This window comes from Pelecanus crispus, chromosome 2, assembly GCF_030463565.1.
Source record: "Pelecanus crispus isolate bPelCri1 chromosome 2, bPelCri1.pri, whole genome shotgun sequence".
Taxonomy (NCBI): domain Eukaryota; kingdom Metazoa; phylum Chordata; class Aves; order Pelecaniformes; family Pelecanidae; genus Pelecanus; species Pelecanus crispus.
Genome location: NC_134644.1, coordinates 157,282,444 through 157,303,110, shown reverse-complemented (window position 1 = coordinate 157,303,110; position 20,667 = coordinate 157,282,444). Strand labels below are relative to the sequence as shown.

Here is a 20,667-nt window from a genome sequence, read left to right as displayed (position 1 = left end):
GAGCAAGAAGTAGGTTGAACAAATGTGAAAGTATGCAAGAAGGTTACTGTACATGGCAAATAAGGAAAAGGTTATCAGTTTGGGATATAAATCTCATAAAGTTAATTTGCATATTTATTATTAAGTGATTAAAAAAGCCCAAACACTTTGTATCAGGAATTCCAAATAGATCTGGGTGGCCTTTTGCCTTTTTTCTCAGCCATATACAATTCTTTTGCAGAATGATACAATCTAGTAAGAACAATATGATGTACAGCTAATAACAAAATTTTATAGCAACAACTTTCTCTTGAGCACTTCAAGACTGATTACAAATTCCATGTAAGTATCAGCCCCAATTCTTCTAGAACTGATTTCAACATGTTTTAAATAAAACACAGGAATGTTACTCTTGTTTACAGCAAGATTTGAGGCAGGTAGTATTGAAGTGGGCAGAACACACTTTGTCTCCAATATGGACTGTTCTGACTGGCCAACACTAATCAAAAGACACAGTGTGTTCCATGTTCTCGGCAGGGAGGAATGCAGATTACTATATGACTCATTTTATTACTTGCTTCAATCTAAGTTTATCAGTACAGGTTGGGGGATGAAGGGATTGAGAGCAGCCCTGCAGAGAAAGACTTGGGGGTACTGGTGGATGAAAAGCTGGACATGAGCCGGCAACGTGCGCTTGCAGCCCAGAAAGCCAACCGTATCCTGGGCTGCATCACAAGAAGTGTGGCCAGCAGGTTGAGGGAGGTGATTCTGCCCCTCTGCTCTGCTCTGGTGAGACCTCACATGGAGCACTGCATCCAGCTCTGGGGCCCTCAGCACAAGAAGGACATGGACCTGCTGGAGTGGGTCCAGAAGAGGGCCACCAAAATGATCCGAGGGCTGGAACACCTCTCCTATGAGGCCAGGCTGAGAGAGTTGGGATTGTTCAGCCTGGAGAAGAGAAGGCTGCGAGGAGACCTTGTTGCGGCCTTCCAGTACTTAAAGGGGGCCTACAGGAAGGATGGGGAGAATCTTTTTAACAAGGCCTGTTGTGACACGACAAGGAGTAATGGATTTAAACTAAAGAAGAATAGATTTGGACTAGACATTAGAAAGAAGTTTTTCACAATGAGGGTGGTGAAGCACTGGAACAGGTTGCCCAGAGAGGTGGTGGAGGCCCCATCCCTGGCAACATTCCAGGTCAGGTTGGACGGGGCTCTGAGCAACCTGATCTGGTTAAAGCTGTCCCTGCTCAGTGCAGTGGGGTTGGGCTAGATGACCTCTAAAGGTCCCTTCCAACCCAAAGCATTCTATGATTCTATGATTCTAAGTTTACCTTAAGGATTTCTTCTTTACTTCTGATCTGCATTAACGTTATGAACCTTTTCACATTTCATGAAATTTCACTCCTGTGTGATCTAGCTCCAGTATCTTACTCTCTTGCATGCAACTTTTGCAAGATTTGCTAGTATAGTGCAGTGAAATTTAGCAATTCCATATTTTAGGAATATTTTTTCTAAATTAAAAAGCAGCAGCTTATTTAAAGTTATAAATAGGAGTCCTGATCATTGTGTCTAAAGCAGAAATTTTTAAAACTTGCATTATTATATAAGAAATCACTATCTTTCACTTATTATGCAGTAGTTAATATTTTAAAGAAATATTTATTTAATCATTGAGGAATAAGGAGGAAAAATGTCCCTAACTTCTGGTCATAGTTGATTTTTTATGGGGTGGGGGGTTTTTTTGTGTGTTTTTTCCCCCTGTACTCAGGACTTAAGTGGAAAAACAACTCCATAAAAAGCCCCATAACTTCATAGATCTAATTCTTTTTTTTATTATTAAGTATGTCTTGGAAAGCAAGATACACGTTTTTTTACAGAAATAAGTTATTTAGACCAAGATTTTGCCTTCAAAAACATAGTAAATATATAAACCACACACATTTCAGATGAATACATTGCTGTCTGCTGGTATTAGCTCCCCAGAAAGAGGGCATCTGAATTAAATCTTAATACTGCCACTTTGTGTTTGTGTTGCACAGATTGCTGAGCTCAGTGGGACTAGTTCCACAGACAACTCTGACATTTGTTATATATTTGTAATACATATAACATGTTGCAGTTCTATAATGTAAATAGGAAATAATATTTACTTAAATAAACATTGATGTGCTTACTATTCACATAAGCTTACATATTTTGGTGCATAATATATAAATACGTTGATCATAGTATGCTAAATCTGGGGAAAATATCTATAAATCTCTCATTCTTATCTTGTAGTCTTTGTGATTGTGTGTGCAGTCTTAGTGCTAATCTGTACTTAATGCCTTGTGTGTAGCTGTATATACTCTCAGACTAAGTCCATGTGTATTTTTTTGTGTAGGTGATTTCTTTAATATTATTACAAAAGCCTAGCATGGTAGATATGTCATGTGCAAGGGTATACATATGAGTGATTGATGAAATTCAATTCCAAATTCACTACTATTTAGTTACACCATACATACAGTTAAGAACTATAGAACTGTGGAGAATTGAAGATGTGTACAAGCATAGCTTATTGGACAACCTGCAGTTCTTAATCCATTCTTTCCATCATTCATCTTAAAAATTCCTCTAAGTTAGGACTGCTGGGTGTCCAGGGTACTAGGAAATCTCCTGCTTTCCTTTTTACATAGGCTTCGCAGATTTCTTTCTGAAAAAACATGAAATGAAAAATTAGACACTTTCAATAATTAAAGCAGGTGGCAAAAAATAATAGAATAAAAGCAGCAGATTGTTGGATGATTTCTCAAAATTTTAGAAGTGAGTAGGAAAATTTTGGATTTGCAGAGCTCCCTGATTAGAAAAATGTAATGGGAAAAAAAGGATTGAAAAGCTGACTTTTTAAAAAAATTATTTTATTTTTTTCTCTTCTCTGCTAGGTTCTGTAGCTACTGCCTGCCGTGATCCTGGTGTCCCTATGAATGGAACCAGAAATGGGGATGGAAGAGAACCTGGAGACACTGTCATTTTTCAGTGTGACCCTGGCTATGAACTGCAAGGAGATGAGAGAATAACCTGCATTCAGGTAGAAAACCGGTACTTCTGGCAGCCCAATCCACCAGTCTGTATAGGTATGCAGAAAAAAATCAAATAATGCTTTCCTAAATTTTGAAATTCTGGTGAAATGAATCACATTGCTCTAGGAACTTTCTCTGAAGAACAAATGCATACAAGTACTGAACATCTGATAGGTTATTCTGTATAAAACTCTGATGGACATACCAAAATATTTCCTCTGTTGTTGTTAGCATAATAGTTCTCATCCTTTCCTTCTCAAGGTCATATCATTTGTAATTTGATGATCTGTGACAGAGAAAGCAAGAAAGTCAATGTCAATGACCCTATTAGCTTTGCCTTAAAACTTGAAAAATGGTGGTAAACATGGAGGGTTTTGTTAAAGTTCATGTGTCCATACACACAAAATATCAGGCAGATGACCTAATAAGTTTATAGATCAGGTAAAATTATGTGAGGGTTAAAGTTGGATGCAACAAGAAAGAATGAGAAGATTGTAGCCTAATTTCTCTGGCAGTCTCCACTTTAGAAAGAACAAAATTTTCATTAGTAAAAATTATAACTTATCATTTATTTCTCGAAACATTGTCTCAGTTTCTAATGCTATTCTGGTTAACTTAGTTAATATTAAATGGATTTTGAAAGCATTTAACATGGTTAACTGAATCATCATGAAAAGTAATAAAAAATTACAAAAGTCTCTAGTACACAGCAGCCTTCCAGTAACATTTTCCAAGGCAATCCTAATCATTATTATTGATCTAGAAAAAATCTAAACTACCACTTCTAAAACCTGATGTAGAGGTAGAGGGATAAATAATGGGGTTACCCATCTGGCTAGTCCAGTAAATAATGTAATGATGCTTATTTCCAGTATGTTCTTTAATGCAGTCAAATGTGACATCATGATGTAGAATGATAGAAGATTTTGTCTCAGGGGACAGCAGCTGCTGATGAAATTCCCTAAGGGTTGTGATAGGTAATCTGTTAAACAGGATCTGCAAGTTTGATGGTGCAGAAAAGGAGGAAAATGGGCCACTCCAAGGAAGTGCAAGTGGAAGAATATTGGATAGGCCAGTTGCAGTGGTATTATCCAGAGTCCCATCATTGCAAGATACTGTGCTTACTGTGACTGTCCAAAGCAGAACTGCCTGAAAAGAGTGTCTTAAAGGAGGGGGGTAAAACAAGGGCACCTAAAATAATCAGACAAGAACCCTTGGGCCCAGAGTGGTGTAGAGTGGGCACTGCAACTGTAAGAACATCAGCTCCACAATGTCATGCTTCCTGCTTTGCTATCCCTGGTAGTCTCGTCTTGGACAAACATTGCAGGGAAGAACTAGCCAGAGACCGCAACTGCTAGGGGCACTTGTATATCTTTCAGATACTCTCTTGCCTTTATTAAAATTTGCTTGACCTTAGTTGTTACAAAATAAAATCTGTATCCTATTTGTGTATGCATGCATGCACACTGTCTGTGCATGTTTGCAGACAGGTATTTGCAAACATTACAGTACCTACTTACCATGTCAAAGTGTTATTGTGGTGGGTTGACCCTGGCTGGATGCCAGGTGCCCACCAAAGCTGCTCTATCACTCTATTACCCTTCTCAGCTGGACAGGGGAGAGAAAATATAACAAGAGTCTTGTGGGTTGAGATAAGGACAGGAAGAGATCACTCACCAGTTATTGTCATGGGCAAAACAGGCTTGACTTGGGGAAATTAGTGTAATTTATTACCAGTCAAATCAGAGTAGGGTAATGAGAAATAAAAACTAAATCTTAAAACACCTTTCCCCGACCTGTCCCTTCTTCCCTTCTTCCTAGGCTTAACTTTACTCCCGAGTTCTCTACCTCCTCCCCCCAAGCAGCACAAGGATTCAGGAAATGGGGTTGCAGTCAGTTCATCAAACTTTGTTTCTGCTGCTCCTTCCTCTTCAGTGGGAGGACTTCTCACACTCTTCCCCTGCTCCAGTGTTGGGTCCCACCCACAGGAGACAGTCCTCTACAAACTTCTCCAACATGGGTCCTTCCCACGGGCTGCAGTTCCTCATGAACTGCTCCAGCGTGGGTCCCTTCCACAGGTTGCAGTCCTTTAGGAGCAGACTGCTTCAGAGTGGGTTCCTCATGGAGTCACAAGTCCTGCCAGCAAACCTGCTCCAATGTGGGCTGCTGTCTTCACAGGTCCACAGGTCCTGCCAGAAGCATGCTCCAGTGTGGGCTGCCCACAGGGTCACAGCCTCTTTCAGGCATCCACCTGCTCTGGTGTGGGGTCCTCCCTGGGCTGCAGGTGGATATCTGCTCCACCGTGGACCTCCATGGGCTGCAGGTGGACAGCCTGCCTCACCATGGGCTTCAGCACGGGCTGCAGGGGAATCTCTGCGCCGGTGCATGGAGCACCTCCTCCTTCACTGACCTTGGTGTTGGCATAGATGTTTCTCTCACATATTCTCACTCCTCTCTCTGGCTGTAGTTGCGCAGGTTTTTTTCCCCTTCTTAAATATGTTATCACAGAGGTGCTACCACCATTGGCTGATTGGCTCGGCCTTGGCCAGCAGCTGGTCTGTCTTGGAGCTGGCTGGCATTGGCTGTATTGGACATAGGGGAAGCTTCTAGCAGAAGTCACCCCTGTTTCCCCCCCGCTACCAAAACCTCACCATGCAAAACCAATACAGTTACGTTCTCTGTTCTTACTCTCCTTACTATGCCTTCCTGTGTAGTGTGAGTGTATGGGCTTGATGACAAGAACTGTCTACACTCTTTGCTGGAAGACTGCAGAAAAGAAATACTTTATTGCTCACCTCTTATTATTCTTATATGCCTAAATATGTATTTGAAAATAATGGTAATTGAACATCTGTAGGGGTTTAAGGGAAAAAGTAAAAATAATGATAGAGCTCTAGAAACAGGCTTTATAATGAATATATTGTATCATACTGGCCTTATTTGATATTGCTGGTTTAAAAATATTTTTTCAGCTGAAAAATAATTGTCCTATTATAAAGCAGTGCTAGCAGTTTTAATCATTATCAATACTGAGTTGATGATATTATTAAATAGATTAAATGTGGGTGCTCACCTGTCATTCTGTCCTTAGTACATGTGTAAGTATGCACGCACTTGTTTTCTTAACTGCATGCATCCATTCACTTAATACTTGTAATTTCCATGCTTTATGCACAAACACCTACTGTACATAGAGTAGCAAGAATCCTTGTTATGCTGATTTATTGGCCAAATATCAGGCATGAAGTTATTTTATATTGGTTTCCTATAGTGATACATTTTTGGGGAATATGAGCTGCTAATAAACTAAAATAGGGTGTGCAAACCTTGGTTTGGAGCCCAAAGATTTCAAAGTTGTCTGTTGTAGTTCACTACATTCTGAAGTTCATAAATTTCTTTTCAAAATTGTAATGTAATCACTTATTTTGTTTCCATGCCTGTAAATCAAAACTGTACAAGGCTTACTCTACACATAGCTTCAACATCATCATGGTTTATCAGTCTTAGAAAAAAAAAAACATAATTTTGATGGAAGAATAAGAGGCAGGGATAATTCTTGAGGTGTATTGTTGTAGCATGTTCTAGATCTTTTTAATTAGTTCTTTACACTCCAAATTGTCTTCTGGAATGTCCTAATTATTAATGCTCAAAACTAGGTAAATATATACCTGTTAATTGTTCTTAGCTGTGGGACTGCCTTGGTCATTTAGATTCATTCAGTCTTACCTGTAACACAATGTAAAGAACATCTTTATTTCCAAAGGTAATAGCAATGGGAAAATTATGGAGAATTAAGTATTGATTCAACTATTGGAATGAATGATGAAAATTAGAGATTCCTCTGTACTGAAGGTATTCTGACAAACTCTAAATTTGAGAATATGCCTCTGTCAAAAGACAGTCCTTTGGCTTATACTTGTGGTGCCCAAAGTAGCTAGGTGTTTTCCATTCTGAAGACTTCTGAGATCCAATCTTGTTTAGATACCAGAATCTTAAATGATTGTATTTTCTTAGTTTGCTCAGGGATAACATTAAAAACACCAGCATGCAAAATGTCATTTTAGGATTCAGGTTTACTATATATTTAGGTGAAGTAAGGACTGCCTTCCAGAAGTTTCAGAATTTCTTCAGAAATTCATAGGTCAATTTTTTTTTATTATTTTTTTTTTTAATTGCACTGTGGGTTTGTTTCTGTTGCTTTGTTTTAACCAAGGTCTTGGTTTCCATTTTTATATCTATAGAAACCTTTTTGTAAACAGTGAATTCCAGTGGTGCTTTCCTCAAAATGGGATGTATATGACACTAATACAAAGGAAAATTTCAGCAGTTATTTCATATTTAATTACAATTATTTAAATATATCTTCAGACTAGATATAAGGAACAATTTTTACAATGAGGGTTGTGAAGCACTGGAACAGGTTACCAGGAAAGGTTGTAGATGTCCCATCCCTGGACAGGTCAGGTTGGACAGGGCTCTGAGCACCTGATGTAGTTGAAGATGTCACTGCTTATTGCAAGGGAGTTGGACTAGGTAACCTTTAAAGGTCCCTTCCAACCCAAACCATTCTATGATACTATATTTAATATCTCTTATTTTAAAAGAATAACTAATGAAATCATACATGCTGTTTCTTTTCTTAAGATGTAATTCAGTGAATAAATAAATAAATAAAATCCAGAAAGTTCTGGAATAGTACTTTGTTGCCTTCTGGAAAAATTAAATAGGTTTTAGATAAAAAAAACCCTCAACCTGTACTTCCTCCCATGAACAATGAATGCTATGATCATCATACTGACAGACTGTCTGGCACAGTGCTTGCTTACCACTGTGTCTACACAGAAGTTTAGAAAGACAGGTTGACATAACCTACATCTAGTTTTCACTGTGTAATACATTAAAAATACATTTTTCATAGTGTGTTGACATTTGCCTTTCTTTCTAGATGGGTTGTTATATTTGTTCAGTCTTAGGTCTTGTGTCTAATACCATAAAAGATAGGTGTCCTTTAAACTTTGTTTTCAGAGCTGGTCTGCCTCAGTTAAAAACCAAAGTTATGACACTTAATAATAACGTTGCACACATTAAATTCAGAAAATTGTGGATTCTGAAACACACAAGAATTTAATTCAAACACATAGAGAAAGTCTTTAAACAAATTTAAAGAAGATAGCAAACTGGAAAAGGCAACATTGTAGAATAACAGTTTTCATTAGATGATGTTGACTTTGTCAACTTACTAACAAATGAATTAAAAAATAAAATAATCTGAAGCTGCTGTATCTAAAGAAAATTCTACCTGGGTGTCGTGGTTTAGCCCCAGCCAGCAACTAAGCACCACACAGCCACTCACTCACTCCCCCTGCCCAGGTGGGATGGAGGAGAGAATTGGAGGAATAAGAGTGAGAAACACTCCTGGGTTGAGATAAGAACAGTTTAATAATTAAAACAAAATAAAGTACAATAGTAGTAGTAATAATACAATACAATAATAGCAATAATAATAGTATACAAAGCAAGTGATGCACAATGCAATTGCTCACCACCTGCTGACCGATACCCAGACAGTTCCTGAGCAGCGATTGCTGCCCCCCAGCCAACTCCCTGCAGTTTCTATACTGAGCATGACGTCATATGGTATGGAATAGCCCTTTGGTCAGTTTGGATCAACTCTTCTGGCTGTGCCCCCTCCCAGCTTCTTGTGCACCTGGCAGAGCATGGGAAGCTGAAAAGTCCTTGACTAGCATAAGCAGTACTTAGCAACAAGTAAACCATCAGTGTGTTATCAGCATTCTTCTCATCCTAAATCCAAAACAGAGCACTATGCCTGCTACTAGGAAGAAAAGTAACTGTATCCCAGCCAAAACCAGGACACTGGGTGATATTTTACAAAGTTGAGGATTAATAGGATTTTTTACTGCTGTTAATGGTATAGCTTGAAATAAAATACATTCTGACTGTCCAGCTTTGTGTACTTTCCATTTATTCCCTGGAAAGTCTTGTTGATTATCTACTAGACCTTGGGAAGGATTAGAGCAAAGAACCAGTCTCACTCTAAACAGATAAAGTAACTGCTAATGTGTGTAAATGAAAGAGTAAGTAGTTAAGAAAGAAGCTATTAATATGCAAACAGTCTATCAATGAACTTAACAGAGAACTAAACTAAATCAAGACCACATCAGGAAAGTATCAGGAATGCAGACAATGGCAGAAAGTAGTCTGGAACAAGGACATAACAGTTTAAGTTAACATCTTTGTATCATCATATGTAAATTCAGGGTGCCTCAGAAAATATCATCAGAATGACACAGTTTAGGGGTCATTTCAGAGAAACTTGGTTACAGTGAATAACCTTAATGTCCTCTTTGGTACTCTTTTCATCCTTTAGATACGCAGATAGCGCAGCCTGACCCATTAAAGTACTTCAAGAGCATGAATGTACAGGGTTATACTGAAGAACACTAGTTCCAGGTGATGAGCAGCCTTTACATTCCATATAACTTCACAGTTCAAGACTCTTGTGCGCAAACTTTTAGTTCAGCAAGACAAAAGGTTACAGTGACCTCTTTTACAGTTAAAGGAAGCATATTGTTTTGTAATAATTTCATCTTATTTTGTTTCAGAATTGTAACAAAAAAACCATTAAATAAAAGATGCTTCTGATTAGAAACACTACCAATTTTAATATTGTGAAGACAGAGAAATTGCCATTATTATCCTTATTGTAAAACTAACTAAATGTTTTGTACTAAATGAAACTTCTCCAGCCTGTTCCCTTCGAGCTAATGAAACATTCTCTGGCAACTGAAAACCTCTGAGAAAATGCTATCGTGATAAAATTTGTATTTGGTGATTGTTGAGAAAAAAAATTGTGCTAGGTCTGGAAAAATTATTATACACATTTGCTAGTACTACTGATTTACAGTATGTGTTCCTAGAACAAGGTGGTGTTTCAGCTTCTAACTGCTTTTACCCAAAGTGGTGATTTTGGAATTCATTACCACTTATAGTACCAAAATATAATGGAAGATTCAAATTTTATTTTTGTTTTCAAGGTAATTTGTCTACCCACTGCTCCCTTTTAATATAAGAAAAATATGTAAAATGTAGAAAAACTATACTCATATGTATTGTAACTGTGGATACATTAATCTACTGCAGTTTACTTGCACTACTTGAATTCTTAAATGACTTGTGATTTATTTCTTCTGACATTAGAAAATACCGCGTGTATTTCCCACTCTGTTGATTTATATCTGTACATATCATCTTGATCTGTACAGATCATCTTGACTGTCATTGCACGGCATGTACAGGACACACAGATGATCAGGCCCAGTCAGCATGGGTTTATGAAAGGCAGGTCCTGCTTGACCAACCTGATCTCCTTCTATGACAAAGGTGACTGGCTTAGTGGATGAAGGAAAGGCTGTGGGTTGTCTACCTACACTTCAGTAAAGCCTTTGACAACCTTTTCTGCAGCATTCTCCTGGAGAAACTGTCTGCTCATGGCTTGGATGGGCATACTCTTCACTGGGTAAAAAACTGGCTGGATGGCTGGTCACAAAGAGTTGTGGTGAATGGAGTTAAAGTCAGTTGGCAGCTGGTCACAAGTGGTGTTCCTGAGGGCTCAGTTTTGGGGCCATTTCCGTTTAATATCTTTAGCAATGATCTGGAGGAGGGGATCAAGTGCACCCTCTAAGTTTGCAGATGACACAAAGTTGGGAGGGAGTGTTGATCTTCTTGACAGTAGGAATGCTCTGCAGAAGGATCTGGACAGGCTGGATTGATGGGTCAAGGCCAACTGTATGAGGTTTAACAAGGCCAAGTGCTGGGTCCTGCACTTCGGGCACAACAACCCCATGCAACGTTACAGGCTTGGGGAAGAGTGGCTGGAAAGCTGCATGGTGGAAAAGGACCCAGGGGTGTTTGTCAACAGCCAGGTGAATATGAGCCAGCAGTGTGCCCAGGTGGCCAAGAAGGCCAACAGTATCCTGGCTTGTATCAGGAATAGTGTGGCCAGCAGGAGCAGGGAAGTGATTGTCCCCCTGTACTCAGATATCAGTAAAAACTTCTTCACAGAAAGGATAGTCAAGCATTGGAACAGGCTGCTAAATGAAGTTGGTGAGTCCCCATCCCTGGAGGTATTTAAAAGACTTGTAAATGTGGCACTTAGAGACATGGTTTAGGGGTGAACTTGGTAGTGTTAGGTTAAGGGTTGGACTTGATAATCTTAAAGGTCTTTTCCAACCTAAATGATTCTATAAGTTATTTAAGTAACCTTTGAGCTCACAGAATATCTATTACAGAAGACCTGAGTGATCAACTCCTTTTCCTGGTCCTCTTGATGATCACTTTGTAGAATTCAACTTTACATAGTGATGTCTTTATAAATCTTATCTAGAATCTTTTGAATAAAATTTTAGAAGTTTTTTCAAAAAAGATCTTTAGAAAATGTGCTTATTCTCTTGTTCTTATAGGAAGTCTCAGTTAAAGAATGCTGAAGTACAAAACTTCATGAGGGTAGTGATTCTTTCTTTCTATTAAGTATTTACATTTCTGGACCACAAACACACAATATTTAGGAACCTCAAAATCACACAAATAAATGTGTTTGCTCTATTCTGCCTGTGCATGGAAGTTATTTTATTTATCTTTCACTTTGAAAACTGCAATTACTATAATGTTATTTTTGAATTTTATTTATATTATGTCAGTCTTGATCTGAATAACTAATTAGTGGTGTCTGGTGAAAATGCAGGTAGTTGCATTATCAGTCTAAGTAGATCATATTTCATAATGTAAGAAGCTTCCTTCAGAATGACATTAACAAGATGTAGAAACTGGGAATCTTATCCAGTCAAGCTCTTTTATGTCTGCAGCCAGAGCATTTTTCAAGTTCACAGTATTTTCAGAAAAGCCTTGACATAATGTTATACAAGAAAATAAAAGGACATAGTGTTCAAAAAGAAGTGCTTCACTTACTAGTATTAGTATTTGTCTAAGGAGAAATGTGAATACATTTTTTGATTCTATTAAAGCTTTGTAAATACTTCACTTGTTTCTTGTTTAACTTTTGGAGGACATTAAATGTCAGTGAACAGATTGCTGGTACTTGTTTTTTTTTCTCTTACCTTCTTTCCTCAATTCCAATTTATTTTTATTCACAGCTCCCTGTGGAGGAAACTTGACTGGCTCATCAGGTTTTATACTTTCACCAAACTTCCCTCACCCTTATCCCCACAGCAGAGATTGTGACTGGACTATCACTGTTAATAATGATTATGTTATATCATTAGCGTTTATCAGGTAAACTGCTACTTGCTCATAATTTTTAAAGTCATGTTTGTAACTTTATTATTAGCAGTTGTTTAGAGCTTTTTAGGGTAACACGTATACTTAATATAACTGTCAAAGTGATTAGTAATTGTTAACTTTGTTAGCAGTCACAACAAATACATTAGAGTATTCAATACACGTAGAGGTGGAGCTTGGGAGCCCATTGCTCCTGTTCAGTTAAAAGCACTCTCAGTTTACACCGACTAACGTGAAAGTGGATGGTGGTCAATTTACCAAGCTTCTCTTCTTGAGAAGGCAGCATGGAGTAACTCACTGAATTGTCACCAGCCCAGGAGGATGGTCTTTAATGATGAAGCCTATTGAGTCATCATATTTTGTATGAGACACTCACCTGCTATTTAAACAAAATTTCAAAAGTAGTCTTTAAATTTAGTTTTATTAGTCTGTATCATTTCAGGATACTTAACAGGATACTTCCTGTGTTCTTGTTATTAAATTGAATTGTTTTACCATTTTCTTTTATCACAATGAAAGGTTAAATTGAGCTTAACAGAATCCACAGAGGAACTTTTGCTGTCTGCATTGTATGTAACCCATAAAGTATATTAATATACACATTATGTGTGAAAAATATGCATCCCAACTAGGGCATATGATCACATCACAGAAAACTTAAAAATTGTAATGTTCCATCGAATTTAAGTCCTTCTTATGCTGGATATTCTATAACAGTAATGATAATGTGATGACTTGTTTAGTGATGTAGGTCATATATTTGTCTATTCTTGATATCACTATATCTCAGTGATACAGTATGTGTTAAGAATTCCTTCCAAGCAAATTAATCACTCAATTATATTTGCATAATTAACAATTTAACTATTTTGTTGGTGATTTCAGAATGCTGTAAGTTGATAATCAACTTTCTACTATGCAGTAGCACTTTTTTTTTGTTTTGTTTGGTGAAATATCATGATCTCAAAATATTTAAGAATATTCTGTTCTTTATATTGTACATGCAGATACAAGAGATTGTCCATTTTAGAATAAAAACAATATTTTACAGTGTGACTCCATATAGTATGTGAACAGTTTATAGATCCCAAATATTGCCAATTTGTTCTTAAAATCTGGACAATTGCTATGATTCTTGACAGAAGCTGAAAAGCTTAGTCTTGGTCAAAGGAAATTGCATACTTACTGAGACTTGCCTCACTTATGACACACAGACTGTTCCAGAGTAGAAATGAAGCCCCTTCCTATATAAACCAAACTCTGGATACTCCACTGAGTACTGTTAAATATGTTTTTGAGTGGGACTTACTCCAGCTAACCCTTTTAAACTCAAGACAAACTATGGCACTTTAAAAATCAAAGCTGTTGACATATGACTTTTGCATTTCTTTTGTAAGGAAATATTTTTTAATTAATCCAAAAGTTAAAAAATTATTTTCCTTGAAGGAGCTGTATCAGGTCTTCAATGCCTACGTTTATTTTAATTAGGAGCTAGTGTCAAGTAGAGACAAAATAATTCTAGTGGTTGGATTTCCATTCTCTTACTAACAATCTTTTTTTAAACTTCTTTTGTACAGGGACAATCTTGTAAATAAATTTGGTTAACTCTGCTGTTAACTAAAATTAAGTTCAAAATTAACCAGTTAAGTTAGTTAACTATAGTTAAATAATTAACTAAGTTAATTAAATTTTTAAAATGAACGAAAATTAAATTCAAAAGAAAAGATGAGATTTCAATACTACACCTTTTCATTTAAACTGATTATAGGCAAAATGCTTCTTACTCTTAGTTTCACTGGAAGATCATGTTCTGGCTGTGTGAAAGTGTTCAGTCTGACTGGAAGCTGTGTACACTCTACTCTGCAGCTGACTGCATTATGTTATATCTGACAAGGGTTCAAGCAGACATATGTTGTTTATTTCTCTAAAGCTTTTTTCTATTTAAAAAGTTTACTGTTTTTTTCTGGCTAGCAGCAGAATATTATTTCTAAGCAGAGAACCAACAAATATAGTATTTCTGTTGTTTTCTAATAAAACACTTCTACAACCCATTATTCTGAGAGTGGAGGGGTTTTTTCATTTATGAAAACAGTGATAGTAAACTTCTATTTAAGCTAATAAGAGTGAAAATGTTAGGCAAAGCATATTCTATCTCATATTTCTCTTTTTTTTGTTCTGCAGTTTCAGTATAGAACCAAATTATGATTTTCTTTATATCTATGATGGGCCAGATGGCAATAGCCCACTGATTGGGAGCTTTCAAGATAGCAAGCTGCCAGAGAGGATAGAAAGCAGTTCAAATACCATGCATCTGGCTTTTCGGAGTGATGGATCTGTTAGTTTTACTGGATTCCACCTAGAGTACAAAGGTAAATACAGTAATTTCTCTTTTCTATTAAAAAAAGTTAAATGCATGAGTGTAAATTTTAATCTGTTTTAATTTCTCATAGTTTTCTGCCTGGTAATGTTTTGGTTTTGCCTAAGAGCATGATAATGTGTATTATCTATACATACAAAATATAATGTTATAAGCGTTCTAAATTAAGATAAAGCTTCTAGTATGATTTCATTTAGCTGACACAAGATAATGTTAAATGCATGATTCCAAAGAAAAAAAAAAAATCAGACAGCAGTTTACATGTTTCAAAAATAATGATCCAGTGACAAAACTTAACAGCACATATACATGTTTTTTCCAGAATATATTTTATTTTTATTTTTCCTTCACATAGAAAGGCATGTTGGCATATGTCCATTTAAGATCCTGTAAGATGAAATAATGTGCTAGAATCTAGGAGACCAATATTGCAAGTGAAAAAATATTTTGGCTAAATGAATGTCCTGGTTTTGGCTGGGATAGAGTTAATTTTCTTCCTAGAGCCACCCCACCGCCTCTCCTTCCTTGCCTATCCCTTCTGAAGAGCTTATAGCCCTCCAGTGCAGCACTCCAGTCATGAGAGTCGTCCCACCACGTTTCTGTGATGGCGACTATGTCATAGCCATCCTGCTGCACAAGGGCTTCCAGCTCCTCCTGTTTGTTGCCCATGCTACATGCATTGGTGTAGGTGCACTTGAGCCGGGCTATCGATTTCACCCCCAACATTGCCATGCCGCCCCTGGGCTCCTCACTAGCGGGCCCGTTTATATCCCCTTCCCCTTCCCCCTTCAAACCTAGTTTAAAGCCCTCTCAATGAGTCCTGCCAACTCATGGGCAAGGATCCTTTTCCCCTTTGGAGACAGCTGATCTCTATCAGCCGCCAGCAGGCCCGGTGCCGTGTAAACCTCCCCGTGATCGAAAAACCCCAAATTCCACTGATGGCACCAGCCTCTGAGCCACCTGTTAATCAGGTGAGTTTTCCCATTCCTTTCGGCACTCTTAGCTGCCACTGACGGGGTTGAGAAAAACACTACCTGTGCTCCGATCCTGCGAGTAATCGCCCCAGTGCCCTGAAGTCCCTCTTCATTGCATAGAAAGAGAAGCTGAGGGAACTGGGTTTGCTTCAACTACTTAATGAGAGTGTATAGAAAAGACAGAACCAGACTCTTCTCAGGGGCACATAGTGGTAAGATGGGAGATAATAGGCACAAGCTGCAACAACCTATTTTAAGTGGCAGTAGTACTCAAGTTGTACTTCATTGATAGGCCATATTTTTCATATACAAATCTCTGACCTGACCCATGTCTCAGGTCTGGTCCATAACCATGTTTCTAGTTCAGTTTTGTTCTCTCCTTTCTCCCTCCCTTCATTTCTATTTTATAATGGAGGAGCAGCTTATTAGTTCTAATAACTGCTCTGGAGAATAATTGTGGAATGTTTGTTATAGTTAGCTGTGTCTGTAATATTCTCTTTAAGAAGCTTATTATGGCTTTATTCTCTTTGAGACTTAGGGTTGGAGTAGTAAGTCATCAAGTTCTGGACAAAGCACCTGCTTCTCTTGGCTTTCAGTGTTGTTTTCTATGCACTGAGATGCTAGTTTTCTAGAGAGTTTTGGCATCATTACTGTATGCTAGCCAACAGAGACTTCCTTGTTGAGCTTGAGATTGCAGCAGTACATATCGCTACCTGTTTTCAGCCTGTATTTCAGAAGCCTTAATTGATCTAGTGGTATACCAAAGTTGTCAGAGAAGTAATTGCTGTTTTTCTTGAGGCTTGTTGCAAAATTTTATTACGGGCAAAAGGAATTTACACTTAGTATGTACAGCCAGGAATATAATGTGTAACTCAAATCTTAACTGTCTAATGAAACAATTATTTTTAGTCCATACTTAATTATTACAGAAAATAATTTAAAAAAACATTACTACAGAAAAAATTCTTCATAATAATACATCTAAAATTGTATCACACACACTCTCCAGCATTTTTTCTGATGTTCTGCTAAACCTGCCACTGCCCTTCTGTGTTTTCAGCTTAATGATACTAGTATCCTTGGGAAAGAAAGGGGAAGGACTACAGGGGTCATCAATGTCTTGAGTTCTTCAACTGGAGCAATATGGCATTGACAGTGAAGGACTTTTCCTCCTGTCTCCTGGGAGCACTTCTATTTTATTTTTATAAATTTGCTAATACAGTCTTCTTATTTTCTCTTTTTTTCACTGGCTCTCAGCTAGACCTGATGAATCCTTTTGCCACATTTTACTTAATTCTTCATATATTATAGCATAGTATACTGACTTTCCTTACAAGTTCTCTTAGCAGTTATTTCAGATTTACAAAAGTAGCTTGAAGGTGCTAAGTATTTCAGGCTTTATTTTTCAGAATAGTTATTAAGAAACTGTATTTCTATAGTGACATTGCTACTGTTTAGTCAGCAACTTCAGGAATCTGTCACAACTGCACCTTTGGGGAAAAGAAAATTACAGGGCTGTAATTTTTCCCTAGGGAAAAATTGTGCTGTGACAGATCCTGTCTTTCCTCCATTTTTGATTTATGCACCAGACATACTAGATTGCTTTATCTTCTCTCTTTAATTTCTCATGTAGCACTAATCTCTACTTTATCGAAGGTTCTGCCAGAACTATGAAACATGGATTTCTTATCATAAACTCAGGAATGGTGATCTCACAATTTCAGTTGTGTATCAATACAAATATATCAATATCAGTTCAGTAAGAAGAAAAAATAATGTTTCTTGCTATTGTCAGAATGTTAGTTATAATCCTAAATTAGATGACTTTTTTTTTTTTTTTTTTTTTTTTTTTAATTTGAGAATTTGGACATGAAAGAATTTTCAGTTTGCCCTAAGATCTGCCAGACTTCTCAAGTGACAGTGTAGTTGACATACATAATAATTATTAAAATCTATGTGATATCTTACAGACTTTCTAGTAAATTGTATCTTTTAAGTTTTGATTGTCCACCCAAATTTTTGAATATGAGTGTTACAAAAGTCTTTTTGTAATGTCACACTATATTTTAAAGCCTCACCATTCAGAACAGGAGACACGTTACAGGAACCATGCTACAACTACCTAAATGAATCAATGCGAATATCAAATGTTCTTTTGGAAGATGAGAAGTTGAAATTTCAAAGGAATTATTCTGTGTTTCCATCTTCAAATGTAAATGTACTTTTATGGTCTTGCAATGTAATTCTTCCTCTCCTCTCAGAAATACCACAATATAAAAATGGCCTTAGGGGATCAAACCAACCATCTACTTAGTTCATTAACTTGTCCCTAGTAGTGACCAATAGCTGACATGTGGCTAAACTATATAAAAGTCAAATGTATCATCATTTCTCCCTCTTATCTGTAATTTTCAGAAACTGCAGCTTAGGCACTGCCAGAATCAGATTAATTGTTTTTGTAAAGCTCTTAAATAGCCTTCCAGGAATTACAAAGCTCATATAGTCTTTTGGCAACCCCACCTACCCGTAGCAGAAAGATCCACAGGGCAAAAGTGCCTGGTAAAAAAACACCTCTTTTGATGTATTAGAATGTTGGCACTGATCTTGCAGAAAATAAATGTCTTCCCTATTGATCTTCTCCACAACACCCTTAAATGGTAAAGAAGAAAATCTGTGCTCGATAAAATAAATTACTCCAAACTCCATCCTGCATAGCACAAAATCATATGCTTCATTCCAGCTCCTACCGTTTCCTAATACATTTACAGTTTTTTCCTTCATGGAAAAACATTGCAAATTTTTTCCAAAATGTTTACCTTTTTTCCCCTTCTGCATCATAATGTTGTTAATTAGAAGTGCTGAGTGGTTATTTTTGTGTAGTTTGTTATTATATTCTGAATATAATCTAAAACTTCTGCATCATAATGTTGTTAATTAGAAGTGCTGAGTGGTTATTTTTGTGCAGTTTGTTATGTATTGGATATTAAACACACAGGTATTCACATTATAGAAGGAAGAGGGAAGCAAAGATAAAATAATATACATACGTTTGAATGTATTTCAATATTTTGAAATAAATAGCTATAAATAACAAAAAAAAGGAGATAAATTTAAGGAATATCTTCATGCTTCATCCTCCAGTGAGGAAAAAGAAAGCTATATGCAAATATATCAGTGTATCATATGCACAGATATAGATATTCATTTGGGGTTTATTAATTTTGAAGAAATTCTTGTTTACATACTTTTTATTTTGTAAAAAACTGCTTGTACTGGTTTCCTCCACTTACCAGTTTCCAGACCACATATTGTAAAACTAGTAGGTGTCTTATCTAGTGGAACAGTGTCCATAGATCTAACTTCATCTAAGTATGTAACTATACCATTGGTCACAGTGAACTCTGGAAAAATAATTCTCATAATAGACCTCTATAGGAATTATATAAAAATATTATATATTATATTTTATTATTATATTATTATTATTTGTTATATATTATATATATTAAAAAAACATTATATGTCTACAGAGTGCTCAAAGAAGACCTTGAGAGAACTCCAGAAAACATTTGTAACCTTTTAGATTATATTCAGAACTATGTGTTTGCATGTGTTTCCTCTATAGCAAAGCTTCGTGAGTCTTGCTTTGATCCTGGAAATATAATGAATGGAACAAGACTTGGAATGGATTATAAACTGGGGTCAACTGTCACATACTACTGCGATGCAGGTTATGTTCTTCAAGGATATTCTACACTAACATGTATCATGGGAGATGATGGAAGACCTGGATGGAACAGAGCCCTGCCCAGTTGTCATGGTAAGAGCAGTTTTTAATTTATTATAGTTGCTATTGTTATTATTCTTGCTTTGTCATATGGAAGAAACAGGTACAAAATTTGAAGGAGCAATTTTAATAAACTTCTCTTTTAGGACAAAGCCCTTTTCAATTATATATTTAATAAAAAGAACATTTAATAACTCAGCATAAATATTGTTTCAAGCTTTTAATAACTTGGATAAATAGTGCTACAATTTATTATTGTGAATAGAGGTTAATAGTAATGTCATCCTCTATGCTGACTTGTATTCTTGAATTAGCAAATTTACAGCAGATTACAGAGATATATACCCTATATATGTATTTAAATAGAGCATTAAGTATACTCTGGATGTCACAATAAATGTTTGTTTCTTTTTGTTATTACTGGTTTTTAAACCACGTAGGAGAAATATTTTGTATATACATTATATCATTTAACCTGTTGGACGTGCGGTCTTTAGAAAAACTCAGCCTTGAAATGCACCAAAGATCCAATCATTCAAACTTTTATGGATATTAAGAACTCCACTCATTTCAGGAATCTCCTGACTTTTGTTATATTACCACTGACTATCTCAAGTGTAAGCATTTTTAGATTTAAACTCTAAGAAAAGATTCAATTTTTATTTTACTGATTTGGTGTTAATTCTTACCAGCAATTGATAGCCCTCTTCAGAAAAAAACCCCAATATTCTTTGCACATATTCTGTAAGATTAAGCACAAAACCTTATCCCATGTATCCAGATATTAATAAAACAAAAATGCTACAATATAAAATTAGCATTTGCTTTATAAGTTAAACCAAAATCTCCTCATTACCATCTTAATTTTAATTCCTTTTCATAATTTGAAGAAAAAAACCTCTGTTAAATCCATTTCCAATTTGGATATATTTATTTTTAATAGAATACAGATTTTCCTTGTTGTGTACTTAAATTTCTATTGCAAAGTAGATGGTAGAGTACCAGCAAAACAGAAAAAAAAAATAATTGTCAACTATAAAGAATAACCAATATTATAAGCATCTGAAAAACATTAATATTTTCATTATCCACCAAAACCATCATAGCACTGAACACCAAACTTCAGTGGCATCAGATTGGAAAACTGGCCCTAGCAAACTTTTGGAAATAT

The 20,667-nt window shown here is 36.4% G+C and overlaps 1 protein-coding gene across 3 annotated transcripts in view; it reads left to right on the top strand.

Moving 5' to 3' along the window:
- CSMD3 (CUB and Sushi multiple domains 3) overlaps nucleotides 1-20,667 on the top strand; it is a 760,009-nt gene that overhangs the window by 527,951 nt on the left and 211,391 nt on the right. For all 3 annotated transcript variants that reach the window (XM_075706425.1, XM_075706424.1, XM_075706423.1), the window contains 4 exons: nucleotides 2,906-3,097; nucleotides 12,214-12,352; nucleotides 14,540-14,727; nucleotides 19,335-19,529. In XM_075706425.1, the coding sequence (XP_075562540.1) occupies nucleotides 2,906-3,097; nucleotides 12,214-12,352; nucleotides 14,540-14,727; nucleotides 19,335-19,529 (714 nt within the window). The remainder of the gene's footprint in view (nucleotides 1-2,905; nucleotides 3,098-12,213; nucleotides 12,353-14,539; nucleotides 14,728-19,334; nucleotides 19,530-20,667) is intronic.